This window comes from Pogona vitticeps, chromosome 4, assembly GCF_051106095.1.
Source record: "Pogona vitticeps strain Pit_001003342236 chromosome 4, PviZW2.1, whole genome shotgun sequence".
In the NCBI taxonomy this organism is placed as follows: domain Eukaryota; kingdom Metazoa; phylum Chordata; class Lepidosauria; order Squamata; family Agamidae; genus Pogona; species Pogona vitticeps.
Window position 1 is genome coordinate 118,437,875 of NC_135786.1, and position 21,957 is coordinate 118,459,831.

The 21,957-nt window shown below is 41.2% G+C and overlaps 1 protein-coding gene across 15 annotated transcripts in view; it reads right to left on the bottom strand.

The window, feature by feature from the left end:
* Positions 1 to 21,957, bottom strand: part of RASAL2 (RAS protein activator like 2) — a 566,253-nt gene that overhangs the window by 42,908 nt on the left and 501,388 nt on the right. For 10 of the 15 annotated variants that reach the window (XM_072998184.2, XM_078392382.1, XM_072998182.2 and 7 more), the window contains 5 exons: positions 21,216 to 21,360; positions 20,119 to 20,355; positions 16,043 to 16,244; positions 13,853 to 14,046; positions 6,380 to 7,205 (listed from right to left, as the gene is read on the bottom strand). In XM_072998184.2, coding sequence (XP_072854285.1) covers positions 6,380 to 7,205; positions 13,853 to 14,046; positions 16,043 to 16,244; positions 20,119 to 20,355; positions 21,216 to 21,360 — 1,604 coding nt within the window. Of the gene's footprint in view, positions 1 to 1,715; positions 4,058 to 6,379; positions 7,206 to 13,852; positions 14,047 to 16,042; positions 16,245 to 20,118; positions 20,356 to 21,215; positions 21,361 to 21,957 lie in introns of those variants that run through there. The other 5 variants (XM_072998183.2, XM_078392385.1, XM_078392384.1 and 2 more) reach the window with 3 other exon arrangements.

Sequence of the window (21,957 nt, forward strand, 5' to 3'; positions counted from 1 at the left end):
TTGTCTTAACTGACTGGGAGGCAACGTGCTACAATGTAGTTATTGTTCAGATATGATCTTAAGAACCAGTAAATCAAAATGATTTGGCATGGCTTGACTACACAGAGAAACAATGAAAACTGTGTATGGCTTTTAAAAAAATAAAGCAATGGCTCAACATATGATACAGATATACACACATGCTTTAAAACTTTTTTTTCCTAATGATGGAAAGGTCACAGGGAGATCTAACCCAGTTCTTAAGGTGTGGCTGTGTTGGCCATTGTGAGAAGGGAGAATCTACTGTGACTTCACCCTCATTGCCAAGTCAACACAGAGGGCCAAAAAGGAAGTGAGGACAATGTACAATCAGTTATAAACACTGTATCAGAGTGGCCAGCATAAGAAAGTATGAATTACGCTCACAAGCACATACACCATCTTGTCTTCACAGTTTCAGAGGTCATCTTGAAGACACAACACACTTTTCACTTGACTTTTTTCTTAAAGTTGCAAACAAGTCTGTGTTTGCTGCTAAAGACCAGAAAAAAGAGGGTGGCAAGGAGAAGGTGTTTAGATATTCCATTCCCAGCCCCTTACACTTAATCTAGCTTACCTAAAAGCTCAATTAAATATAAGGGGCTGGGAATGGAATAGAACACTGCCATGTTTTTTGCTTAGCCCTGTTCTTTGCTTCGCTGTGTTTTATAACTACTGCCTTTTAAATTTTCAAATCAGAATATACTCACTGTTTCTTTGTCTCAGGATGGTGTTGTTTTGCTGCAACCTTATTATTATTAAAAAATACCAGACACAGTCACTCAAAAAAAAAACAACACCAAAAAACCATTGGTATTCTATAACAGGTAAAAGTTTTAACCAAAAGCCTATCTGTTAAATATCAGAGCACTATGTATGCTGTTCCTAATACTGCCATTTTTCGTAGCTCTGATGATGTTATAGCCTGCGTAATTAACTTGTAAACCGCCCAGAGAGTGCTTGAAGTGTTATGGGGCAGTATATAAGCAGCACGCTTTGCTTTATTTCAGAGATCTGCCAACTGTGTGAAATGCCGCGGTATTGTTCCCAAAGCCCTGATGACTACAGGGACCACTGTTTAATCCACAAGCGAGATGTTTTGATTGCCAGAGCTCTGCATTTTGTTAGATTTTCCAATTCTTTATTTTCAACTTAGGCACCCCCTGGAATTGCCATGTCAATGATCCAGACATTTCTTCATTCTATTACTACTATGTCTGGTGTGTTATGTTCAATGTGTCTATCAATTTGGGTCCAGAAATCTTGTAAGATCTTGACTTAGACATTTTCTGACACCTTCTGTACTTGATGTTCCAATGGGTTTTTGGAGGCCAAGTTATATTTTTTGCATAATAACCAGTGCACTAATTTTGCCACTCTATCATGTCTAATTTTGCAACTTGTGCAGTCTTTAGACATTCACAGATGAGGTGTAAAGAGTTTCTTTTCTTTCTTGGCAGAGTTGATATTTGCTATTAGCACTAATTCTTGAAACTTGGCTTTCATCACATTGGTTTGGAGTGCTTGTTCTTATGCAGCAAAAATCAAGCCTTCGGTTTCTTTCTTAATGGTCCACAGTTTTAGTCATGGCCATGTTGAATTATTATCATGTAACGTTATAAATGATAAGTTAACATAACTTAAAGGTTAAGAAAGTAGAGATGAAAAAGAATAATTTCTATGATATATGGGGTAGATTTTGGAATATGTGTTAACAAGAGGAAAAGGGAAAGATCCAAATCAAGAATCAATACAGTTCTGGAGAAAAGGACAATAAAGGAAGAAGAAGAATAAAGACAGAGAAAGAAGAGGGTTACTGCAAGATGTCCTGACTATGGTGGTGGGGAACATGGTCAATTTGTGTTTTGGTTTATGTATTTTAAGTTTATGTTTATGTTGTAGTTTAAGAAAAATAAAAAATAAAAAATGCTTTATAAGAAAATAAAAGGAAACAAAGCCACATTCTGAGCAGACATTTCCAAGTTGTCCTAAAGGCTTTAGGACATGGGATGACTCCATGAGAAGGAGGGGACTAAAGAGGTACCCAGAATGTTTTAAGGCACCACAACTATTTGAACAAGCCTCTGCTTCCTTTACAAGTAATAAGGAAACAGCAGAAAGAAGACCCTGCATTGGGATTCTCAGGCAAGTTGCAAAAAAGAGCATTTGTTTCAAGATGCATCACTCTTAGAAGGAAGCTGCTGCTTTAAGGGGCAGGACTGTAACAATCAACACCTACTTGTAAATTTGTCTCTCCCCTCTGTCTCCAAGTAAGTGCTTGTTCATTTTCTGGCCATTTCCAGTAACATAACCCTATGGAGACAAATACAATTCCCGAGGGTGTTCTTGATAATGAAGGCCATTTTATTGAAGAACTGGAAGCAAACACACATGTGTGTACACAAAGAGAAAGAAAGAAAGGGGGCGAGACAGGGCGAGAGAAAGAGTTGTGCTTGGGAGATTCATGCATTTCAAAAGCACTTGCTGGATTTTTGAAGTACAGATTCTTACCAGGCTGTCCTGCAAAACTAACCAGTTGAAATAGCCAGTTCCATCATTAAAAACAACTAATGACTTAGCATGCTGAAGACTGCAATTCATCAATTGGAATTTTTTTTTGCTTAGCAATGACAAAAATGCTTAGGAAGCATGATAGTAACAGAAGAAACCAGGATGCATGTACAACCTCTAGGTCTCAAGGCTAAACATGTACATCCCTTGGCTATGGATGGCTGCAACTGTTCCTGGAACCCCCCTACATTTTTTTCTTTTTGCTAACAAAAATGATTATAAATGAAAAAAGCCCACCCATGTCCTCAAGTGGCATTTAAAAAACCCTGAAGCAACTGCCCCTCCATAAAATATGGCCATATTGTTCCTGCATACTTTTGGAAAGTACAAAGATATTTTTAAAAACTTTTTTTTTCTAAAAAGGGTTTTGGATGTGAGTGTAGGACTGCTAGAAGTCTGCATGTTATCCACTGAAATAACTGTTGAAAGATGCAGTTTATAATTATACTCCACATTTACATACTATATTGAAACATTCATGCCACTTCACATATATCATCAGTAATCCCTGGAACAGTCCTGTAAGATCATAATCATCTCCCCTCCCCTCCAATAATGGGGGCTAACTACATTTCATTTCATTTCAAGGTATATTCATTATGTTTACTATACTCAGGGCCAGTGCCAGGCTTTTTTGCGCCCAACTCCGGGAGGCAGTGGAAGACAGGAGGGCCTGGTGTGTTCTGGTGCATGGGGCCACAAAGAGTTGCACACAACTTAATGACTAAACAACAACAACAAGGCAAGACTAACTACTTTCGCCCCCTCCCAACCAATGTTGAACAACAGACAAATTGTAGGAAAAACAGAAAGTACAAAAATTAAAATTATGAAAGTTTTATTTTAAAAAACTGAGAGAACAATAGAAGAGTCTTCAATTTCCTTTTCAAACACAAAACAGTTTTAGCACACAAATCATTTTGAATAATCCTATGAACTGTAATGTGTCTAAAATGTTTCTATTTTTGCCACATCAAGATCTCATTTTGCATGCCTTTTCTTTTGCAAATTTTGTCACTAATTCCTTCACGTTAATGGCTGATGCTTCAGCATGTTCAATTGATATAGTTGCCAAACCAACTAGTCTACTTAGCATTGTTGAGCGTAAATATGTTTTTATAAGCATGAACTTTGAGAAACAGCATTAACCACTAGCCACTGTCACTGGAAGTGTGAGAAGGATCCTTAGCGCAATAGAAACATTAGGCAAACTATCCAGGGGTTTTTGTTACACTATGAAGTACTCCTTGTGGCGGCATAGACTTCCAAAGTTTTCAAGCTTCCAAGATCAGCACAGATCTTCAGCATCAATATCTTTGTTTCCATTGTGCATCAATGATTTTTCCAAATTCTTGCAGGACTTAAGTACATCTTCAATACATTTTTTGTTGATCAAAACGAAAGCCAAACAAGAAATTATATTGTTGTAGCTGTTGGAATCTCTCTTCAGCAGACTGTATGGCCATGTCTAAGACAACACAATAGAAACTTATTTTGAATTTCTGCTTTACATTTTGTGGTACGTCCTCTTGTGCTTCATACTCAAAACTGCTTTTGTCCCCTCCTTTTTCTAACTTATTCTGTCTCAAAGTTTGGCAATATTTCTAGCTTCTTTGTAACCTCAGTAGCATCCATCAAACCTTGTTGAAAACCCGCATCACACCTACAGCTGACAAGAGAATTCTTAGTCACTTGTAATTGGCTTATAGCTGAATTTAAATCATTTTCCTTATTTTGTAACAGCTTATTTGTAAAATTAATTTCAAAAGGAATGTTGTACCATGTAACAAGGGATACCACAAATTTGAACTTGCAAATTGCATCAGCAAGGGCCTTAGCTTTAATTCAAAAAGTGTTTTCAGATAAATTCCTTAGGCTTGTGTCATCAAAGATCTCTATTAAAGCATCATATATACTACCAAGATGGTATCTCAGGGGTTTTAAAGCATCGATCCGACTCTCCCATCTTATTTGACTCAGTGGCTTAACAGTTATGCCTGATACATGGCTAGTTAGAATTTGCCAACGCTGAGTCGATGCAGATAAATAATTAGCCCTGTTGAATCAAACTAATGAAGTTTGTTGCTTCCAGACAACATTTAGCAGCATCATTGACTACCAAGTTTAAAGAGTGTGCATTGCAGGACACAAAAAAGGCTTGTAGATTTATGTCTAGGACTCTCTTTTGTATGCCATTTTCTTTGCCTTTCATGTTACTCCCATTATCATAATCACAGATCCTCAATTGGTAATCCCATTTGCTCAAGCTGTCTAAGAAAAGTTTCTGTCACAAAGGCACCTGTAATGTCCTTAAGTGTAACAAATCCCAAGAAATATTCTTTTATCATAACCTCAGGTTTGGACATCTCAGTATCTGATGGTTTGTTCACATTGACAAAACGTACAATCATCGTTATTTGTTCAATATGACTAACATCAGGTGTGCAATCCAGAATAACTGAATAGTTATTCTGACTTTCTATCTGCTAAAATTTTCTTCTTTATAGCACCTGCTAGAAGTTGCATAAGTTCATTTTGCATATCTTTTCCTAAGTAGTGAACCATTGTTTCTTCATTTTTAACTCTGTGCAAATGTTCATTCATGATAGGATCAAAAAGGGCTAAATATTCTACAAACTTCAAAAAAATTCAATTGTTAGCACTATAAAACTTTTCAGTAGTACCACAGAATGGCAGGTTTTGCACGCTAAGAAGTCTGACCAAAGCAATCAAGCATTCCAAGATTTGTTGCCAATATTGTTCTTCATGTCTGATTTTCTACTGGTTAATATCAACTGTTTTTCCTTTATATAAGCGCAATTCAAGTTCTCTCCAGGTCTGATAGTTTTCTAAATGGAGAGAATTTCTCTCATGTGAAGACAGAATTGCTCCAATGTTCTTCCAGCTTTTTGAACCTTGTCCTTGTAGCACTGGTGCACTATTTACTTTGTTGAACAGCTTACAACAAAAACAAAAAACCCACATATTTTGAAGTAGAATATATCAGCCATTGACGACACAGCTCTTCGCCATTTGCTAGTCTCCTCTTGTAGTGTATAAGAGAAAATCTTCTTGTTTTTGAGTCTTTTGGAAAGTCATGTGATATAGCCCGCTGTGTTCCATATTGTGCAATAAGCTATCACAAATTATCACTGCAATAGTTATGTCAGTTAGCAGGATGAGTGGAATCCAAGCTGGGCACATTATCTTCTTTTGCAGTCATTGCAGTACACTCACTGTATAAAACTGTGCCTCTCTCAGGTCAGTTCTGTGCCCCTCTTAGGTCTATGCTCTAGGCGGTCACCTAGTTCACCTAGTGGTAGCTCTGGCCCTGCTGTATTGTCCCCTTTGTGTAGTTAAATTTCTCCTTCTCTCTTTCTCTCTCTCACACACATGGTTTAAAGACTTTACTTGAAATGGACACTATAATATCAAGTTTCTAAGACACGTTGCTCAGCATTGTTCCAAACACAAATTACAAGCTCTTCCTCCTCCTCTGCCACTGGAAGCTCACATCTCTCACAAACACACCACAAATAATGAGATGCCATTTTTTTTACATGACCAACATGCAAGTGCCACTTTCCCCAGGTGTCTTGGATTAGTTCTGCCTTCTACCTAGGGAGCAGCCAGCAGTATGAACACTACAGTGAGACCACCCCTGCTACGAACCTCTGCCACCAGTGCTCTCCATGGTACTTACCTGGTTGGTCACTCATGTCCATTGCAAACTATTTCCTTAATGCTTAGAGGTCCCCATTGGATGTACAGGCAGAGTTGATTGTCTTACCTGTGGGGCTTGCTGCCGCTGGATTGCCCGCACTTTGGGGACTGGGCTTTCCCGGGAGGAGGAGGATTGCTGCTGGGACCGACTGCCATTCTGAAGGGGTTCTGCTGCCATTGTGGCAGATGCTACAGACATACTCCCTGTGCTTCGAAGAGAAGCACTGTGGGGGAGTGACTGAGGTGCTTTGATCCTTGCACCCAGCCCAGCTTGGTCTATTTTGCGGATCTGGGGCTGCCCAGTGCTGTTCTGGCGAGGTAAAGCAATGGGCAACAATGAGCTCTTCCGGGGAAATTCTTCACTCTGAGTGCTGCGCTTCGTGAAGTCCTCCATGCTACTATTGCTTGGCCCACTGAGTTTAAGATCTTCGCTGTTCTGGCTTCGGGAACTGGTGACACTCAGGTTCTCCAAGCTGGAGTCCATGGACACTTTTGGCATTTGCTGAGGAGGGTTGTTAAGATGGTAGACTGGATTCTGGAAAGAAAGAGGTTGCAGACTGCCTGACTGGTTCAGTGCTGAGTGCAGAGGCCTCCTGACCTGTGGGGCACTCTGTGGTGTGCTAAGGAGCTGCTTGATGTTCGCCACTTGGGTGACAGAAAGCTGGCTACCTGTTAAACATACAGGAGCATCATGCATCATGGATCCAGAATCACACTGTATGACATAGGGATCCTGGAGATCCATCAGTGATATGCTTCTGACATTGGGCAGGTTGGTCTCATCACCTTTATCTGAGTAAGTTACACTTCGTGATGAGGACTGCTGGATCAATAGCAATTTGCCTTTGAAATATGCATCATTTTCCTGGGCTGGAGACTTCAACCTGAGTTCACTTCAGAATAGAAAAGAACAGATATTAATCCAAAATTGCTTTGTACAGCAGAATCTGGTTCCCCATTTTCATATAAAAAAAAAGGAAGCCACAGTATAAGGAGACCTATTTTCCAGCTAACAACCTAACCTTTAGCAAAACTGATAAGGATAGACAATTTCCACCAAGTTTCCCTTTCCCAAAGGTTTTGTCCCAGCTATAGACACATGCCTTTTAAAAACTTACGTATCTCAGAATTTGAAAATAAAGTCAATTTTGGATTCCAAACCAAAGTGCTATGTTTACACCGGAAAATAGGTCTTAGTCATTCACAGGGTGACCTGCCACTCAAAAGGAAATGGTAGAGAGATATTTTGCTGAGGTTACATGTTCTAGACCATACTTGGCAAGTCTCTTAAACAAAAGAAGTAAATTTCAGCATCCTAAACTCACTATGATTTATGCCAAAGATGGGCTCACTACTCTTTTATTCCAGCTGGCTTAAATACTACAGTTCACTGTATTTTTTTAACAAACACTAGAACATATTCAGGATGACAATTTCACTGATAAGAATGACTAAAAGGGCAAATGGAGGAAATAGATCCCTTCTGACATTTTACAGATGGTTAGGGAATACTAATGCAAACAAATCCAATATGTATAATCTGTGAGCCAAGCAGACACATGAAATCCAACTTTGATATGCTAATATAGGTACTAGAAGGCAATCCTTACATGCTACAAGCAATTAGTTATTTACAGTTTTACATTAATGCACAGGTTCCTAACATTGGGTCCCCTGATGTTCTTGGACTACAACCCCTAGAAGGCTTTACCATCAGATGTGTTGGCCAGAATTTTGGCAGTTGTAGTCCAAGAACATCTGGGAACTCAAGGTTGGGAACCACTGTGCTAGAGAATTTGAGATGAGGTGGCAACATGCCCTCTTTTCAATAGAAAGGGATGGTAATTGTAGACTGAGACCTAATGCGGCATAGCATCAAAGAGTCTGAGCTATGATCTGTGAAGTAATGAGTGGCATACCATAAAGGTCTGCTCTAAGGGTACAGTGGGGTCTTGACTTAAGAACTTAATCCGTATTGGAAGGTGGTTCTCAAGTTGAAAAGTTCTTATGTTGAATCTGCATTTCCCATAGGAATGCATTGAAAACCATTTAATCCATATCTGCTCTTTTCCGTCCATAGAAACTACAGTGGAACCTCTACTTAAGAACTTAATCCGTTTTGGAATGGTGTTCTTAAGTTGAAACGTTCTTAAGTTGAAGCAAAATTTCCCATAGGAATGGACTGAAAACCAATTAATCCGTTCTGGCTGTTTTTTTTGTTATGTAGAGGTGCGTTCGTACATTGAAGCATTAGTTCCCATAGGAACTAATGCAAAGCTGGTTAATACGTACTCTACCACTAGGGGGAGATTTTTTTTAACCTAAGATGACCTTAAAAAAAGAGCAGGAAAGTTTTTTTTTCCTGTTCTTATCTTAGATTTCTGTTCTCAAGTAGAAGCAAAATTTAGCAAATGGAGCTGTTCTTAAGTAGAGACGTTCTTAGGTAGAGACCCCACTGTAGTTGAGACAAAAATTGCGAACTACTATGAATATGCCTAAGTATTAATATGGAGAATCCAATCGTGGAAATACCAGCTTCTCCAAGATCTCCTCAGGTGAAAGTCTAGCTACAATATACTTTCCTTTATCACACTGTAAATGCTATATAGTAGGAACGCGGTATCTGAGGGGGGTTGGTTCTCTATGGATGCTAGAAATAAAAAATAAACAAAACACTTAGTTTCTTTTATGCCCATGCATGATTAGCAGAGGGAACCCTGGACCAGTTTTGCCAAAGGACTGTGTTTCCTGCCCTTCTGTTTGCAAGAGAGGCTTCCTTGAAACCAGCAACTGCCACCTCCCCTTGCATCACCCCTGCAAATGCTGACATCTCAGAGATGTCAGGCCATATGTGCATTTCCATTAAGCCACTTGTTATAGCAGAGTCTCTAGTGGCCAGTCATGGTATTTCTGGTTTTTTTATTTTATTTTATTTTATTTCAGGCAGCAAATAAATGAAACTGTGGGCACTGATCCCATGGAAATGGCAGTCCTACTGTATAATTAAGCAGCAATAACAGTGACACAAAGTTGGCTGATACATTATACAAAACTAGTATACAGAGCTGGTAAAAAATGCACCACTTTAGACTGTACCTATTTTTTAAAAAAACAATTCTAAGTGATACCACTTTTTAAAAATCCAAAAGGGTGGGATTTATTAGACCACTACAATCTCACAAACAGCCCAGCATTCAAGTCCCTGAGGTCTCTTTGTCAAGACCGGACGAGCGTGCCTGCTTAGAGGGAACCAGAGACCATCTGCCGGCCACAGCCCACTGGGTGAGAGGCAGTGGAACTGTGGTTGGGCCCCTGTTGGATGCCAGCTCTTTCTCAAGGGAGCTGGCTCAGCCTTCCCCTGTGCCTGCAGGATTAGGCCCTGCTGCTCCCGGCTGCCTCATCCCCTACCAACACCAGCCACCTGGCCCAGGGGGAGAGAAAGCTTTTAGCCGGAGCTGCCCTTGGGACCTGACCGGACGAGCGTGCCTGCTTACAGAGGGAACCAGAGACCGCCTGCCGGCCACAGCCCACTGGGTGAGAGGCAGTGGAACTGTGGTTGGGCCCCTGTTGGATGCCAGCTCTTTCTCAAGGGAGCTGGCTCAGCCTTCCCCTGTGCCTGCAGGATTAGGCCCTGCTGCTCCCGGCTGCCTCATCCCCCTCTCAACATGAGCTACATGGCTGGGAGGGAGAGAAGGTGCTTTAGAAAAGTTTTATTTTATATATGTTTTAAATGTTTTTAAATTGTTATTAATTGCCATCAATTAAGAAGAGACCCACAGCGGATCTAATGGAACAGGAAGGGGGGAGGGCGTTGGAGGGGGCAGCCATCGAGGTGGTGCTGGGTAGGGGAAGGAATGGCAGTGGGGGTAGGACATGCCCGTGTAGGAGCAGAGAGATTAGATATCTTATATCTACCCCCTCTTCTAGTCCTGCCCCCAACCAGATGGTATCAGGCGACCATATCAGCAAACCCTCGAGCCACACGGTGCTGTTGATGAACGCCAGGTCAGTACAAAATAAAACTGCCCTCATCCATGATGTAATTCTGGATGAGGCTGCTGACCTGGTGTGCATTACTGAGACCTGGGTGGGAGAGGAGGGTGGTGTTCCCCTCTCCCAGTTGTGTCCGCCTGGGTACTCGGTCCAGCACCAAGGTCGCTCAGAGGGTCAGGGAGGGGGAGTTGCTATAGTCTATAGGAGTTCTATCTCCTTGACCAGGCTTCCTGTCCCTTTGAGAGGAGGTCTCGAGGGCCTGTATTGTGTGTTGGGCTCGCGAGACAGGTTAGGGATTCTGTTGGTGTACCGCCCACCCTGCTGCGTACCAACAGTCTCCCTGCCTAAGCTGACGGAGGTAGTCTCGGACCTGGTGTTGAGGACTCCCAGGCTGTTGGTGCTGGGGGACTTCAACATCCATGCCAAGGCTGCCTTGACTGGGGTGGCTCAGGACTTCATGGCCACCATGACAACCATGGGGCTGTCTCAATGTGTCATTGGCCCGACGCATGAGAAGGGCCACACCTTGGAACTGGTTTTCTCAACGGGACTGGAAGATGGTGGTTTGGATGTGGAGGGGCTGGTCGTGACCACATTGTCATGGTCAGACCACTTCCTGGTCAAGTTCAGTCTATTAGCTTCTTCTTCCCTCTACAAGGGTGGGGGATCTATTAAGATGATCCGCCCTCGGAGACTAATGGATCCAGATGGATTCCTGAATGCTCTGGGGGATTATCCGTCTGATATGGTCGGTGCTCCTGTCGAAGCTCAGGTCACCCTATGGAATAGGGAGATGACCCGGGCGATTGACACAATTGCGCCTAAGCGCCCTCTCCCTGCTCGCGGAGCCCAGACAGCTCCTTGGTATACTTCTGAACTGCGGGCGATGAAGCGGCAGGGGAGACGGCTGGAGCGCAGGTGGAGGAAATCCCGCTGGGAGTCCGATCGAACACAACTTAGAGCCCATTATCGGGCCTATTTCGTGCCAATACGGCTGGCGAAAAGGCAATATTTCTCCAGCCGTATTGCTTCCTCAGAATGTCGTCCAGCAGAGCTGTTTCGGGTGGTCCGGGATCTTCTTCAACCGGGAAATCCGGTGGAGGTCCCGGACTGCTCATCAGCTCGCTGTGATGAGTTTGCCATACATTTTGAGGGAAAAATCGCTCAGATTCACAGTGGGTTGGACTCCACAGTTACTGCAGAATCAGAGGATGTGTCCAGTGCGCCATGCTTAGGTCCAGTATTAATGGATGAGTTTCAATTGTTGAGACCTGATGATGTGGACAGGGTGCTTGCATCTGTCCATTCTACAACCACTCCGCTCGACCCTTGCCCATCCTGGCTAATTGGAAGATCAGCCAGGGGGGTTCGCACCTGGGTCCAGGAGGCCGTGAACGCCTCTCTGAGAGAGGGAGTAGTCCCTACCACCTTGAAACAGGCGGTAATTCGACCACTCCTTAAAAAGCCTAACCTGGACCCAAGGCTGGTGGTCAACTACCGACCAGTGGCGAACCTCCCTTATTTGGGCAAGGTGTTGGAGCGGGTTGTGGCCGGGCAACTCCAGGCGCTGCTGGATGAAACGGATTTTCTGGATCCATTTCAATCGGGTTTCAGGCCGGGTTTTGGTACAGAGACTACCTTGGTCGCCCTGTACGATGACCTTTGCTGGGAGAGAGACAGGGGGGAGTGTGACCCTGTTGATACTCCTGGACCTCTCAGCGGCTTTCGACACCATCGACCATGGTGTCCTTCTGGATAGGCTGGCTGGGTTGGGGGCACCGTTTTACGGTGGTTCCGCTCCTTCCTGGCTGACCGTGTCCAGAGGGTGGTGCTGGGGGACAGTTGCTCTGCCCCATGGCAGTTATGTCATGGGGTTCCTCAGGGCTCAATACTGTCCCCCATGCTGTTCAACATCTACATGAAACTGCTGGGAGAGGTCATCAGGAGGTTTGGGCTGAGGAGTCAGCAATATGCTGACGATACTCAGCTCTACCTCTCGTTTTCCACCAATCCAGGTGAGGCAGTTTCTGTGCTGAACTCGTGTCTGGGCCTGATAATGGACTGGATGAGGATTAATAAATTGAAACTCAATCCAGACAAGACGGAAGTGTTGTTAGTGGGTGCTTCACCGGACAGGCTGGAGGGCCATTTCCCCGCCCTGAATGGGGTTACACTCCCCCTAAGGGACAGGGTCCGCAGCTTGGGGGTGCTCCTGGACCCCAGTCTAACACTGGAAGCCCAGGTGGACTCGGTGGCCAGGGGCGCCTTCCTTCAGCTGCGGAAATTATACCAGCTACAGCCCTACCTGGACGAGCGGAGTCTCATGACAGTCACACATGCACTGGTAACATCCCACATAATTACTGCAATGCGCTTTACGTGGGGCTGCCTTTGAAGACGGTCCGGCGACTGCAACTGGTCCAGAATCGAGCTGCGCGGCTGGTGAGTAGTGCAGCCACCAGGGAACATATCAAGCCGATTCTGTATAAGTTACATTGGCTACCAGTTGCTGCCCGGGCCCAATTCAAAGTGCTTGTTTTGACATATAAAGCCCTAAACGGCTTGGGCCCTGGATACCTGAAGGACCGCCTCCTTCTATATGAACCTACCCGGCAGTTAAGAACTAGCCAGGGGGCCCTTTTGAAAGAGCCGTCCCTTAAGGAGGTAAGAGGGACAGTTTGTAGACAAAGGGCCTTTTCGGCAGCTGCCCCCAGACTATGGAATGCCCTCCCGACTGAGATTCGTCTGGCGCCGACGCTGATGACATTTCGGCGCCAGGTCAAAACCTTCCTGTTCCAGAAGGCTTTTAATTGAAATAATATTAGCTGTGGGTCTGATGGCAATTTTAATTGTATTTTAATTGTATTTTAATTGTATTTTAATTATTTTATCTTTTACTGTATTGAATTTTAATTATTGTAAGCCGCCCAGAGACCTCTGGGTAGTGTGGGCGGCATATAAATTGAAAAAAAAAAGTTGGGCATTACAAAACTGGGCACATATTTAGAGTAACATTTGGAACTTTATTTTAAACAAGAGAGCCTTGTTTCAGATTCTCCCCAAGATGATCTTCGGTCCCTTCCACCCTCAGTTCTGTAATGTCCAGCCTCACTAAGAGTCATGTTAAGACTTGAAAGCTTGCCTGTTTGTGAGATTTAGTGGAACTGCCGAGCCTTGTTTTTGAATTTTGCACAAGGAGTACACAGACTTATTCGCTTTTTTAAAAAATGAAGTGTGTGCACGCATGCGCAAGTGCAAACACACACACACACACACACACACACACACACACACACACCCCTTGTGATTTTAGGAGAGAGGGTACAATTCAGATTGGTGGAGTGCATGCTTTGGATCCAGAGGGCCTTAGATTATTGCTTAAATTATTGTATTTCCTTAAGGCAAAGCCAAGATCTTGCTACACTAGTAGTCATCCCGATTACTCTGGATTTTAACTCCCCCTTTTCAAGGAATGAATGATCCACCTGGGTGAGAATGAGTCTGTCTTAGCTTCCCACAGCCCTGGAGATATTCAGACCCCACATACCTGTCAGTAGAGTCCTCAAATATTTTTTGCAGCCCTGAGGAGAGGCTGACATTGGGACTTGAATTATGGTCTCCCAAACGTCTCAACTGTTGCTGGATAGGTGTGGGATTTGTTGTAGCCTTCGTGATGTCTGTGAGGATACGGGGCAAGGGTCCCAATTTTTCTACTGTTGCCTGTAGAAAGGAATTTTCACCCTGATTCGACAGTAAGCACCATGGCATTTGCCATTTCAGTTTTGGGGTTTTAAATTTAGAATGTTTTTTTTTTAAGTAAAACAATGATCAACATGGGTGGAAGAGTGGAAGTTGGAAGGAAAGAAGGTGGGATTGTGTTTTTGTGTGGCACAACCACAATGCATTGTTATGGAGCAGCAGAACCACGGCGACCAGACGTATGGAGGAGACGAAACAGGGTGCAGCAGACATCGAGGAAAGAAAAGGAAATAGAAATTAAAAACAGGCCCCCCAAAATAAAAAGTCCATGCTCAACAAAACCAGACTAATGTCATTCCAATGTAAACCTGTCATGCAAAGCAAACTGCATTCGGGGGTAGGGTTGGGGAATACTAACATCACTACTGATTAAACGGGACACAGAGAACTGCAGTCATTCTGTTGTAAAGATATTTCCAGCCTCCTCAAGGATGAGAGGAAGTGAGGGAATAAGAGTCAGAGAAATGCATGCATATAAATACAGGGATACTGGCAATCAGGGGATTTGTGACAGCACTGAAAAGAAGCATGGGAAAGTGTGGTGTACAAATGTATTTCTTTAAATCAGCCTTTGCCTTTAACCTGTCATTATGAATAGCCATTCTGCTTAAATTTAAAATTGAAGCACACTGGCAGTCCCAATGCTTTTTAAATGACATCCCAAGTGATTTCTGCCTCCATGGATTTATTCTGTTGCTTGATCACTATGACAAAGGACATACAGTAGTTGACCTTGTGGGTCATCATTTCACTGCACGGGAAAAGAAAACACAAGTACGCCATGGCACATAACCTGCTACCTGTGAGCCATTTTGTGGGCCATTTTGATTTTAAGAGCAGCTCTCACATATCAGCAGTCCACTTTTTCATTCCCAAGTGACATAAATCTTGTTTAAGTGACTTCATGCAGCTAAATTAGTGGGAAGCACAAGTTACACCAAGACATGCAGTCACTCCAGTGACCTTGGAGGAGCTGCCTTTCTAAATAAAGCCCTCTAGAAACAAGTGAGTTTTAGAGCATAAAATAGGATAGGGCTACGTAAAGAAGGAGGTACATACTGTATGGAACTGTACCATTTCATAAAATCAAACAATGCAACAGTAAGGTTCTTGTACTTGTTAACAGGACTGACAGGAAATTCAATTAACAACATATTTTCATTTCATGAAACATGGAGTAACAACCATAGTTCCCTCTACCACTGAAAGAACTCTGATTCTTTGAAGAAAAATAGCCTGCTACAATAATTTATTTTTTTAAAATTATGAACATCAATACTGGATTTTAAAAATTAGAAGAATGATGGGAATGAGTCTCTGAAAAATGATAATCATGGGCCAATTTTTTGGTCTTTCTTTGCCAGGTGCATCAGGCCCAATTCAGGCATAATGTTGCCTAACTTCTCATATATCCTCTCCTCCCTTCTTTTGTCAACACCAAGCACACTGTGGTGGATCATTTAAGCTTAACTGCTCAAAACCCACAGCAATTTTGTTCTCTTTTTTGGGTGGGGTGGGAATGAAAACCAATATTTAAAAGGAGGCCAAAGAAATTTTAAAATGTAATAATTTAAAGTTAAAAGAAGGCGGTAGGAAGAAAAAATATCTTACGTTGCCTTAAATAAAATTAAAATTTGTAGAGGGATGTGTATATGCAATGTGTGTGTATTTGTGTTTGTGGTGAATGTATATATGCATACACCAAGAGAGAGAGGACAAAAAATAATTACTCAACATGAATCAGAAGGCTCTATGCAATGCATGCACTTTCCTGAACCTCTTTATTCATTCTACTGGACAGCTCAGATGATGCCGTGATGGTCAATTCTGTTTTAAAATAACTTTAAATTTAACTCTAGACAACTACCACAAAAACAATTTGCTGGCTTTTTACACACAATACACTTAAGTTTATTGCTACTAGCATACTATCAGAGATTCAGTGAGCCTGCTTGCCCCAGTCTCCAGACTTGGTTACCTTGTCCAGCTGGCATACAACTTCCCACAGCAAAGAATGCAAGACAGCAATTTCCCTTCCCAGATCTATGTATCCTTCAAATCCGGGCGTATTGGAGATTGTGTCCACATTAGAAATTTCTGCCAAGAAGCGTTTCATGCCTCCCCACTCGTGCTCTAGAAAGTCATTCATAAATGTAATATATTCTTCTTTGTTTCCAAATCTTGATTTTGGTCATGGGAAAAAGAGGGGGAAAAGGAGAAGGAGGGAGGGAGGAGAGAGAGAGAGAGAGAGAGAGAGAGAGAGAGAGAGAGAGAGAGAGAGAGAGAGAGAGAGTCATATCTGGACAACTAACACCCTTTCTGGGAGAAGGTGGAAAGGTTTCAAGACAAATGCAGATATTTTATTTATTTAAAGACCAGAACTACCATTTTTGTGTTTCAATGGCAGGTTCCATTTTTATATGGCTATAATTTCTGTAAACAATAATTTTAGTGCAAACTAAATGTAGTATCATTGAACCAATGTTTCCTGTGTTGTGCATAATCATTTCAGCCATCACTATCGCTGATCAGACTGTCTTTGAAAATTTTCACAGGCTTTACAAATCTGTTATCAGATGGAAAAAGAAATAATTTTTTTAATTAACCACATTTCTCCTTAAAAAGGACCCAGGGCAGTTAAACAAATAAGAGAATTGACTAGTAATCTGCCCATAAATAAATCACTTGTACTAGTGTATTTTTGTGTTTAGAACATAGTTCAATGCAAAACTGTACATAAGACACCTTTGCATATAATGTGTGTTTTTAAAATGCACATTTCACTGGTTTGCGTGTACTTAAATATTAATAATATTGCAGTAGATGTGGAAGGACTTTTCTATTGCAAACTACAGTAGAGGAAAATCCATCTCATAGAGCTAATATTGAGAAGCAATCCCTACTGGTACCAATCTCATCTCATCTTTGCCCTGAAAGCAAATGCCACCTTTAGAATATGGATTTTCTTCACTATTGTAGCAGGGAACAAAACAGTTACTGTACATTCTTCCCTTCACCCTGTTCTGATCTCATTTATGATCAGCTCTGTTAAAGCTGATGCAATTTCCATTTAAAAAACATAACAGAACTCTGCAAATTAGATGTAAAGACATGTTTAATATCACATGTAGCCTGGCCCTCAGTAAGAAAGGTTAAAATTGAAAAAGCTCATATTGGACTCCAAAAGTACAATTTCAAGTTTTAATCTCACTGATTTCACTGAAATCAAATTAGCGCACAGATTATGGGCAATGAATCTTCATGAAGTTTTAGAGAGAAAGTCAAGAAGTATATGACACTCCCAATATTTATTTTACAAAAGATTTGTAACTCTAAAATTAAGTATCATCATCTTATTGTCCAAATTCAGTATCAGTAGGTGAGATCTCTCAAGCAATGTTGGCTAAGCCCAACTCCCATGTGGGAATTTTTTAACAGGAAAAACCCATTTGCTTTATGCAAACTCCCTGTCCCAAATTTGTGGTTGTAGGGGAGTCTGTCTGTCTGTTTGTTTAAAATATTTCTATACCACTTTTCTCCTGAAGGACTCAAGTCAGCTTACTGTATTTAAAAGAAACATAGTTAAAAACTAAATAATAACTTACTACAATAATTGCTTGTTACTCCCTCAGAATGCCATTTATCTGTTATTTAAATGGTGAGCAGGGGTGCATATGGGCTGAAATTATTTCAGTTATTCCATGAAGATGCATTTTGTAGCACAGCAGATGGTTTGTGTTGTCTTCTAGCTCGTGTGATCTGGTTGAGTTTTTACTAGAATTTCAGCTAGAATCAGATGCAGAATGGTGGCTTGGGGCAAACTGAGTTGACTATTGTACTCCAGAGATGACCAGCATACACAAATATAAATCAACATCTGATATACTAATTCAGGTCTAAATGTCATTATTAGTAAATATTTGGAAGCTAGAGAAATTTGGAATAATAGGGCAAAATTCTATTGTTTAACTGTACTACAGCAGGTCCATGGGAATTTGGTGAGTCAACTCCTCTGTAATCATAGAACTGTACATCTGGAAGAGAGCTCAAGGATAATTGAGTCTAACTCCCCGCCAATGCAGGAAATCGACACCTGGAGATCTGGATGGTTATTGATACAATCTACGTCGGTTACAGATCTACCAGTACATTCTGATATACTCTGAGCTTAGAACGTTTCTTTAAAAAACAATTATTTACAAATATAATTGGCCAAAAAGTTGTTAGTTGCAGTTATAACCACAACTTAAAAAAAAAAAAGACTAAAAAGTCGCATATGGCATACTGAAGATCATCTGAAGAAGTAATAATAATAATAATAATAATAATAATAATAATAATAATAATAATACTAATACTAATACTAATAATAATAATAATAATAATAATAATAATAATAATAATAATAATAATAATAATAATAATAATAATAATAATAATAATAATAATAGTCATTGTAAGTATATACACAGTATACCCATACAATGAAATTCACAGACACCCAGAGACCAGACACATGCACACATAAAATTCCCCAAACACTCCCCACCCACTAAAAAAATCCCCCAACACTCCCCACCCACTAAAAGTCCCCACTAAAAATACAACATCTACACCGCAGGCCAAGTAACACAGTCCAACCAACTACAGTGGTGCCTTGCACAACGAGTGCCTCACACAACGATAAATTCACACAACGATGGCTTTTTCTGAAAAATTTGCCGCCTCACACAACGATGTTTCCTATGGGGAATTTTCGCACAACGATGTCTCTTTTCACTCATTTAAAAGTGCCTTAAACTGTTTGAAACCTGTTTTAAATGCTTGGCATTGATAGTCCAGCTTGTGAAACGTAAGCAAACTTAATTTGGTGTTGTTCTGAGGTGTCGCTAATTTTTGGTGAATTTTTTTTCTCTCTCATTGAGAAGCATTGGACGGACTTCACAAACCCATTCAAATGCATTGAGTCGGCTTTAATGCATTTCAATTGGGGAACTGTGTATGCCATCAAGTTGATTCTGACTTATGGTGAACATTTCCAAGGGTTTCTAGGTATAAATATTAAGAAACGATTTATCATTTTCTTCTTCCGGGGGTGCCCTGGGACTGTGCGCAGACAGGTTTAAATAGTAACTATTTATTTTCCAATTTCTCAATTACTTTTGATGCTAGTTTAAAAAATGTGAGTGCTACAAGCAATGATACAAAGCACATTCTCCTTTCATCTATACCACTTGAATATCCAAAGCTGAGTATGAAGCAACAATATAAGCCAATGAACCATTTGATATTCCTCTTTCGCCATTCAGTAAGGCCACTCCCCTATAATTATCAATGGAACTAAAGGTTACAATCACATAGCAAAAGAAGTTGCACCCTACTTACTAGAGAAGGAAAATTCAAGTGACTAGTTATTTCCAAAGTCTCTTTCTGCCCACTTTAGGTGGGCAGAAGTCTCTCAAAAGTCTCTCAAAAAGTGTAAAGGCTTCCTAAACATCCAATATTTTTACTTTATAGTAACACCTGGGAGTATTCACATACAAAGGAAGAAGCAGTGCATCCTAATCAAGGATACCATTGAGTAGACATGTAAAATTTCTGAAAATTTCCATTTTTTTCCAGAAAAAAACTCATTCCCTCATTTTTTTTCTGGAGAAATTTTACATATCTACCACTGAGGGAGAAATTAAAGTTGCTTTGTGACACAAGCATCAGGAGCAAGCAATTGTGCCCCCAAACTCAACCCAACTGCTTTATCACACAGTAAATAAAGGGACCAATGAAATTCAAGCCTGTTTGTATTGCCACTATTGTTGGACCTGATGAGCAGCAGGGAGAATTCTTTTAATAAACATTTTCAGCATGTTGAGTTGAAGAAGTAAAATGTTATCTTTAAGCAGATACACCTTCAAGCCAAATATTTTTGTATATACACTGACTCCTGTATATTTTTGTGAGATAAGGTGATGGCTGTTATCTGTGCAATAGTGGACATCACAATGACAATAACTCAGATACTTTTTCATCATTCCTTTTTGACCCAATGCTACCTACCTTGTGAAGTTTGCCAGGTTCTGGATAACCTTTGCAATTAGTGTGAGTGTCCGAGAAGTACGGTCATCAGGGTACTCTTGCATGAGGTTAAAAAGACTTGGAGACATAATGGCTGGGCAGAGAAAACGCAGAAAAAGTGAGGCACTGATCAAGCGCTCACTGATGTCCTGCTTCCCTCTGTTGAGGCACTGATGCTTCCAGGATGCAAACACCTCCTTCAGTTCCCGAGGAAAGACACTACAAATAAGTGAAACAGCACACAGACATGAAATACAGCAAGGTCAATCAGCAAGAGCCCCACTAGGAAAATCATGATGAACTATCACTAGGCTTAGGCCATTCATAAAGAGAAAGAATGGGTAATGTTGAAGCCTAATATTATACCTCCCTCCATAACATGCGGTGCTGAGGGAGATCTGTTGATACCCCAGACTGCCAAAAAGATCTGGATCCTAGATCAAATCAAGCCTGAACTATGTTTGGAGGCAAAAATGTTGTGAGGCTGTCCTAACTTTAGGCACATCATGCAAAGGTAGGATTCTCTGGAAAAGTGCTGGGAAAAGTGGAAGGCAGCAAGAAAAGAGGAAGACCAAGTACAAGATGGGCCAACTCCCTAAAGGTAGCCATAGGCTTGAGTTTACAAGAGCTGAGCAGGGCTGTTGCGGACAGGACAGTTTGGAGATTGTCCATTCATAAGGTTCCATGAGTTGAGGGTGACTTGACAGGACATAAAAATAACAACAATGACTGCTGTAGAGGACAGGAGATAAGGCCAACATCACATTCTCCCGGTCTTCTTTCGACAAGGTTCAACTACTAGCTTACAACTGAACTCTCCCTCAGCAATAGCTTCCTAGTATAGCATTTTATCTTACGCAAAGCAGTCATTCATTGGACTATTAGTATAGTATGTTGATACAGAGTATGCCCATTTGAATCACTGGGACTTACAGAGAAGTTGACTCAGTGGGTCTACTTTAGTTCCCGTACTGTAGAAAACAACAGTATTTCAGCCACTATGAGATAAAATAAAGGTTTATTCTCAAGGAAAATATTGTCAACTGGAACAGTGGAAAATACCCTGCCACTGCACTCACCAGTAAGAGTTAATGATCTTGCAGAAGGCTAGCTCACAGCACATTTTGAGATTCGCCTGGTGATCAGCCAATTCACTAGGTGAACTTTTGCTGGGATCCACTTCACAGTTCTCATCTGACTCATAGAGTGCCTTGATAAATTCACCTAGTGGGAAGGAAAGAATAAGGAGAATGTGCTATTGGCATGCGGTTAAATAGTTTTTGCTTTTATAAATAGCAGTGTTTCACGTAATGAATGGTGGCACTGTCCACACTTCATAACTTTCATGAGTAGAAACCAACTCCACTCCTCTGATTCAACCATGAAATGTTCTACATAGCGTAGGGAATTCTTTCTACATCCCTCTAGAAACCAGCTTATTTTTCAAATGATGATTAAACTAGGCCAAATAGTCTAGACATAGGTTATTAGTAATGGTAAAATTATTTATTCATTTGGAGTTAAAGCCATTCCATTGGTGTCTCTGGTTCTGTTTGGTCTATTAATTTTACAAAGTAAAAACCATGAAAACCAATCCATACCTTTTTTTGTAAATTGGCTTAAATTTGTTGAGCATAACCTTATTGGTGATTTATGTGCATATAAGTTAAACTGCTTAACTCACTGCATCAAACTGCCACTGGCTACTGAGGCCATAATACAAAATATGCAGCCAATTGTGCAACATGTGAATGCCTATGATTTAGTGGCTCTTTAGTTAGAAGCAATTTGTCATGGGAGTTACACAATATAACTTATAAA